This window comes from Penaeus vannamei, chromosome 10, assembly GCF_042767895.1.
Source record: "Penaeus vannamei isolate JL-2024 chromosome 10, ASM4276789v1, whole genome shotgun sequence".
NCBI lineage: Eukaryota > Metazoa > Arthropoda > Malacostraca > Decapoda > Penaeidae > Penaeus > Penaeus vannamei.
Genome location: NC_091558.1, coordinates 11,617,600 through 11,625,847, shown reverse-complemented (window position 1 = coordinate 11,625,847; position 8,248 = coordinate 11,617,600). Strand labels below are relative to the sequence as shown.

At 34.3% G+C, this 8,248-nt stretch overlaps 1 protein-coding gene across 1 annotated transcript; it reads right to left on the bottom strand.

The window, feature by feature from the left end:
• Positions 1 to 346: 346 nt before the first annotated feature.
• Positions 347 to 6,364, bottom strand: LOC113812980 (adenosylhomocysteinase-like 1; the record flags this gene model as incomplete). The annotated part of the gene is given in 4 exon segments (XM_070126306.1): positions 347 to 4,324; positions 4,496 to 4,616; positions 5,803 to 5,881; positions 6,197 to 6,364. Coding segments are annotated over 4 exon segments (375 nt in total), but the record flags the coding sequence as incomplete, so codon positions are not given.
• Between the last annotated feature and the right edge of the window lie 1,884 nt (positions 6,365 to 8,248).

The following is an 8,248-nucleotide window of genomic DNA, read 5'->3' as shown; positions in this document are numbered from 1 at the left end:
GGAAGCATCGAGGTGGGGGTAGTAATAGCAGTGGTCAGAGCCACGACTACAAGCAAGGGATGGGGGGTGTAATGATAAGAACAGGCATGGGATTAGGGGGGACTTGGTGTTCAAGCCCTATTAGTGGCTCATGCTAAAGCCATCCTTGGGGACTAAGTTTCTCATTTATATGCTTTATTCAATTAGATGCATTCACAAACTTGCAAAGATTTGATAGATCTTTGCAAGTTTGTGAATGCATCTAACTGATATAAAAAATAAATAAATAAATATACACCTATTGAGAAAAATTCACTTGTACCCAAAAAGCATTTTTCTTCAGAAAGGATCAATAAAACTCCAATAATTTCTACAAACTAATATTTTATAACCCTTGCCAACTTTAAACAGTACTGAATAGAATACAATATAGGTTAGTAAGAACATGTTCTGAAGTTTCACACAGTCTGCAGGTTCTTGGAAGTTCATCTTTGTAAAAATGAAGTCTTCTCAAAATTCACTCACAGAATAAATGCATGTGGGTGGGTTGTAACCTACAGTCTTAGCTTCAAAACAGACTTTGAGAACCTGAATCACATTAAAAGATAAACAAATTTATTCAATAAATCAAGACACTACAGTTTTTTTTTTTCATTTCACATGAATTAGAAGTTATGCATAAGAAGTGGAAGTCACAAGCACCTATAAAATCAGAGAAAATATAAACTAAAGAGCAAAAAATAATTATAATAATGATAACTCTTACAAGGTGCTTTGGAATGTCAGATTGTACAATAAATACCTCACCCACCTTGCAGGACTCATTTGGAGTACTTTTATAATGTGTTATAAAAAATATACAATACATATACCATTGCTTTCTAGAATGAAGCATAACAATATCATCCACTGCTGCTGCTGTTTCACATAAATTTCATTTTAAATTGATTATAATCCTTCTATACTTATCAGTACCAGATACTAGTCTTAAATTATACTATTATTTAAATTATATCTGGTTACACAGAGCTGGTAATGTCATTATCAAAGCAAAATCTCTTATTATTTATCACACATGTTTTGCAAGGAATGCCAGATGTTCACCCTTGTGGTGACATAAAAGAGGACAATTAATATACTGCATTAACTGACATCAACACCAAATCTAAAAATATACTTTTTGTTTGGCAAATTTTCATTTTCATATAAAATATAATAAGATATGAAATAAATATGTTAAAAACACAAGAGATCCTATGCTTGTGGATATAACAAAGGCATTGAGGTGTTATTTCACTGAAAACAATATTCTTCTATAAAAGCTCTCCAAAAGGGTACCAACAGGAATGGTATTTCTATGAATATGATAAGGTTCTCCAACTTCAATTATGCTGTAACACTGGACATAACTTTTTAAAATCTAAATACAGTACATTAAAATGTCAAGAAATATTAAAAATCAAAATACTTTTCAGTTGTAAAATAATTTTCACAGTATAGCCTTTGAGTTATATAGTGATAAAATATATGCTGAGGAAAGGACCGACATGGTGCTGGCATCAATGGCACGGAATTATTTATGGATATTTTCTCTGGCCCTGTTTTGATTTGAAGTGGGCAGTTTTAGGTAGAGTTCATAATCTTACTGTACAGATAAATGTTACTCTGACTTAACAATTCACACAGGACAGCAGTGTCCTAGAACTTCCTGGCTTCTGACACCACTAAGAAAACCAGTACATTCTTGGACAACCATGTAATAATTCTGATTTCTTCTGAAATGGAATTCTAATATTGAATAGAACTAATTTATACACTGTTATTTAATTCTTTTCTTTTTGCTGCTGTATCCTTTGTATGTTCAAGTATGTTGTAATGAAAATTTACATATTCTGTCTTTTGATATTTTGTGTGACACCCAACAACCACAAGCCTTTTGAACAGGAGCAACACATCTCACTTTCTTAAAAATGAGAAAAAAGAGAATCACCAAAATATGAGTTGCCTTGTGCATACATATTTTCAGAATGACTGTCTCCTTTTGGTAAAAATTTGTTGTCAAGTCTTGAACAGCTTATGACACTGAGTGAAACCAAGACAAGGCTTGTGGGATTGAACGTCAAACAGGTGATTGTCTTGACAGCACCATCCGAGAGTGAATGAATAATGAGCTGTAGATGGCAATGCTTGCAACAGCAGTAACAACAACAATGACAGTAAGGCCCATATTCTGATGTATCATGTACCTGTATCAGAAGCAGATTCCTCTGAATCTCTTTATGGCTAACAGTCTGATAAGTTTGTTATTGTAGTATCAGTACATTCAAGAAGCCGTGAAATGACTGAAATGTACACACTAACATTCCATAATTCTTCACAATTTAGGCCTTAAATGAGCAACAACATGACCAACTTGAGGTCACATGGAAGCAGAACCATGTTGTCACTGCCTTTCAAGTTCCTCTCGGGAACTTCCTCTTCTGGCATGAAATTGGTCTTGAAAACAGCCAACTGGTGCTGCTATTGGCTTCTTTCTAAGGCTTCTTGTAAAACATTTATGCATGTGTATATGAATGTCTGTCTGCATGTATGTATACATGTTTGTATATGTATGTGTGTATGTGTGCGTGTATGTGTGCGTGTATGTGTGCGTGTATGTGTGCGTGTATGTGTGCGTGTATGTGTGCGTGTATGTGTGCGTGTGTATGTGTGTATGTGTGCGTGTATGTGTGTGTGTGTGTGTGTGTGTGTGTGTGTGTGTGTGTGTGTGTGTGTGTGTGTGTGTGTGTGTGTGTGTGTGTGTGTGTGTGTGTGTGTGTGTGTGTGCACATGCACGTACATGCATGCACGAACACGCACACAAAATTACCTAACAGTACTGGAGCATAGATTAATAAATATCAATATACTTCCTATTGCTGTACATAATGAGTGCCACAATGATGATGTATTCACCATCTGGAAAGTCAATCTGACTGCAGCTCATCCCACAAGACTCCAAAGCCATCAAAAGAGTACTAGTAAGATATATTATACACACTAGGAATCACAATGAGTTACTCTTTTTTTCAATGGAGCCAGATTAACCTCCAGCCTGATAAACTTGCATGCTCTTGGTGGTTATATTGATTACTTACACTCTGCACCTGGTACTGTCTTCTAAATCTATCACAGACAAAACAGGCAGATTCTACAACAAACATGGCCTATGAGCTATATAACAATGTCCTTCAAATATCCAGATCTCTTTTGAATAACTCAACCTCTACCTTGCTCAAGAAAGGGAGACCTTGCCAAGAAAGTTTCAGTATTAATGATGGTTCATTAATGCTACCAAGCACCTCTGCTAGCCCTCAATTTACTCTTCAGACCATGGTAGTTACTCTCATTTGTCCAAATCTAATTACAAACCTGGCAAATATGATCTATACATAAACAGCATATTTACTCAAGGTTTCTTTTCTGGCTGTTGCGGTGTGTAGAACCATTTTTGTCAAAACAGATATTCAAACTACTATATCTTCTTAAAAATATTCTCCAACTCAATAGCATTTCCACTGACGCACTTATTTTTACATGGCAATTACCTTGCAATATTGATGAACACATACAAAAGTCACATAAATATATTTTTTCATATTTTTAAGTTTTAATTCTTATCCAAATACAAATAAACATTTGTTTTCAATAATGTCAGAACCTTCTTTATTAAATTAAAATTGTGATAGGTATATATTAATAATTACTTACATATTACTATAACATAAATCAAATTGAGAGTTCAAGCAATTTCTCTGTAGATAACAATCTTCCAAAGAAGTAAATCTCAATAATAATTATACAGAAATCAGAACCTCACCACCATTTCCATAATAAACAACAGAGATTGAACAGATATGTACTTTCAAATATGGTTCACCTGCTACTGTGATGGTCAATAGGAAGCTACTTACATTACTGGACATTACATTCACATTCTGAAATATCATCTTAGTACCTCAACACAACTCTGAGATGATTGGCAGTTACTGTTTTCAGGTACTATTATTGGCTCTTTAACAGACATGTACATTTGTTCATACTTTGTTTGCTAACAGGTACACAGGATTTTGCTGTAGATGCAGCAAACCTTTTTTTCAAATTGAGATGACAATTCAGAATATAAACTTATTATATGGACAAAGTCTGAGACAATGGGAACAATATGATACTATATTACAACCAGTTCTTGATTTAACAACAAAAGTGTGTATGAAAAATTATGTGGACTCAAAATCTCTGACCCTGTCATACAGTCCAAGTAGATTGCAATCTCTTGTACCTCAGCCTATTTATCACTTAGTACCTGGGGAAGAAAAGAAAGTTAGATATCATTTTCAAATCTTAAAGAAAGAAACTATACTTCCATTTCTTTATTTCTAATAAGTTTGAACCTTATTGTTTCATCGTAATAACTATTCAGCACTATACACATAACACTAATAACACTAATAAGGTATACTGGAGTAATTCATACCTGTAGTAATTAGGCTTGAAAGGTCCAGCCTTGTTTAAGCCCATATACTTGGCCTGTTCATCACTGAGCTCTGTGAGATGAGCATCAAATGTGGGAAGGTGAAGGCTGGCCACATACTCATCTGAAAATTTTTAATGATGTAGAGTGCCTTTCCATAAGTGTAGGAATTCTGCATTTAAGACTACAAATGAAAAAATAACTGTAATTAACCCTTACTATTGCATAGTGAGATGAATAAAAAATGTTTCAATGTTCATTATCCTATATTATCAAATGAGACATGGACACTATTTCTGATTAGCAAAACTGATATCTAACTTAACAGATTATTTCAACCTGTCTTTTCTTCATCTATCTAATCTGATGCCACCGGGGAGAGTATGTATGTACTTGCCAAACCCGCTATCAGTTTAGTTTATTAACCCAATGCCGACAGGAAAATATTGCGTTCGCTTTAGTATTATTTTCTTAAATGTTTCTGTACTGGTTCTGCCAGTGCTTAGCCACAACGGAGTCAATTAGACCACATCTTTCCTTGAAATATGCTTTTTGAACTAATGCTATCAATATTGATGCTGTTATTTTTGTTATAAACATGATAATAACTATATTGTTATTGACATTATCAACATCAGTATTAGATACTAGAAAATATTATCACAAATTAAGGAAAAGGGTGAACAGGTAAGACAGGTAGTTCTCATAATTGGCTCATTGGTGACTTAGTACTGGTGGAGCCATCTGCATGTAAAAACAAATACTAAATCAAACACACATTGGGCATGGCATGTACGTACATGCCATCCCCCGCAGCATGTAGTTAATTGTCTTTACAAATAGATGGCTCCACAAGTGCTAAGTCATTAATGAGCCAATTACAAGTAATATGTATCACATGTTTACCCTTTTCCTTAAGTTAAGAAATATGTATCTCACATGTTAACCCTTTTCCTTAAGTTAAGAAATATGTATCTCACATGTTAACCCTTTTCCTTAATTTTCAGAAATATTTTCTTGTATTTTATATTGCTGTTAGTAAGGTCCATAATATTATAATAATTATAATTATAATAACAGCCTCGATATTACTAGCATTCATAAAAAAAGTTTTTCCTGCATACTCAAGGGAAGGTGAAATCAAGTGAGGTCACAATGTCTACTAATTGTGGCTAAGTGCTTGTGGAACCACATCTGTGCAGACATTTCACAAAAAAATACAGTAAACACTACATTTTCCTGGTGCCAGTGGGTCAGTTGATTAAAGCAAAGGAATAAATTACACTAAACAGTCAAGAGCATGAACTTACCCATCTTCTTGGGGAGAAGATAAACGTCCGACTTGTAACGTCCAGCAGGAGCATTGAACAACTCAATCAGAGCCAGGGCCTAGATGAAAATTTTATCATTAGAAAGGAAGTATTTCAAAGGATACAGATTGGCAGGTAGACCAACAAAGAAATTGATGACTAAATAGAAAAATGACCATAGAAAGAAATACAATTAAACACATAAGAGGCTATATACTCAAAGATAACCAAATCATACTGATGTGAGTGCCACTTCATAAGGACTGGACAGTCAGCACGCGTGCATACACTAGCACATGCCCGCACACACATGCAGGCACGCACCCTCCCCACACACACTATGAGCAGAAAAAAAAATTAATCACTCAGTACCCATTTCCAAAATTTTTCTTACCTGAGTGCATGAGGTGATGGACACAACAAATGAGGGAACAGATGAGCATGACAAGTTAACAAGCCTTCCTTCTGCCAAGAGGATGATTCTCTTGCCATCAGGCCACAGGATGTGATCAACCTGAGAACGCACCTTCTCCCAAGTCAGGTCTGGAGTTCGAAGGGAGTTCTGAAATAGGCCAGTTGTAAGTTAGTTTCTAGGGTTTGTCTCCTTTATTTCTTTGAAGGAAGTGCCTCTGCAAACCTTTGTGTGATTATGCAATGAATGTATGTATTGCGTGTATATACAGCAGGTCAGGACTGAATTCTCTGTGTAACTATTGTCTGTGACAGATTGTCTTTAAGAAACATACACTTGTCTGTCTTTCAGTTTATATGACGTCTTGTGGGTACCTTTGAAGGTGGGCAAGCTGTTTAGTGCGTAAAAACCTCTTCCTTACTTAATGAACATTATCTCATTTTTTCCATAAAAGAGATGGTTAACATCCCCTTAACAAGTTTCATCTACTCATTATCTTAAGTCTTGGCTATGCCTATCCCACTGCCATTGTCTAAAATTGAAATAATTTTTTTCATTCCCTGTCCCCCTAGGTAAGCAATAAAAGATACATTATTCTATTCATGTTTGGAACTAATGGAATAAATATTATTAAGCAAGGAGGAAGTGTTCAAACATGTAATATAAATTTGTTAACATCGTGACCAGATTATAATGTACAGGTATTAAATACTAATGCTGTTGAAATATCTCTGCCATATAGATGAGTGTACATCTGTTTGATATGGAAGGACAACATTCATTGTGTAACAATTTCTTCATTCAAAAATTAGTACCATGCAAACCAGTTTACCATGCCACTTACATGTTACGGAACAGGATATACTTCTTAAACCATACCTAGTTTTACCTTATAAACCCATGGATTATGTTGTAAATGTTTAACTTTGTTCACTGCTTGTGGAATTATATGGGTGAGTGTATCAGTGTTACAAAAACAACAGGAAAACTCATTACTGATTCCGAATTCCTCTCTAAACGTTTTTCGTGAACGAGTTCTGGTGTGTTGAGTGATTCCTGTAAAAATTGGCCAAAATGTCTTAGTGTAATAAATGTTGAAATCTTTAGGATGAACATCAAGCACCTTTGTTCACTGCTAGTGCTCAGATAAAAAGACTGTAGTGTATTACTTGGCATAACAATGTTACTTTACCAAGGAGAGTTCCTGGATTACTGGATAGCAAATATTTGTTACATTGTGCAAAAAATAAATATGTAAACAACCAGACATATACAAATAAATTTCATTTTTCAGATAATTTTTTTTTTTTTTTTTTTTTTTTTTTTTTTTTTTTTTTGAAAGAAGCTTTCTTTGAGAACTATTTATACAAAATATATACAAAGTATAACATTAACAAAAAGTAAATCATATGTGGACATCATGGATAAGAAAATCACAATATGTTCTGTCTCATCAAATACCTAAATAAGAAGTGTTTGATAAATCTACTTTTTGCCAACATTGCTCTTACTCAATAAGAATGGCAATCTTCCATAACAGCATTTTAACACCCTGGGATGAACTCAACACTACTTCTGGATGACATGTATGTCATGCCATACTCAGAATGGCTGTCTTGCTGGGATACATGTCATGCCATTATTATATCAGGACAATCACAATCTTATGGTGGCAGGATGCTTTTTAGGGAATTTAGGTAAAAAATAAAACTAAGAATTTTTTGCCTGTCCTTAAGCAATGGATTAACGCATCAGTTTAATATCTTTCTTGTTCTTTAGGGTTATAAAGAAATACAAACTATATAATTTCACCAAAACATTTTGTGACTCATCAAAATCCAAATTGATTTTTATCCTTTTTCTAATGTCCACTTATGCCACACCCAAGACTTCATATCTGAATCAAGATACAAAATTGCTTCTTCATTAATGCCCCTCTTAGTAAATTTGTTCCTATAAACCCTCTTCTGCTTCTCTCTTCTCATGCCCTGATATATCTGATCTAGTTCTTTATCGCTCAATAAAAAATTAAAC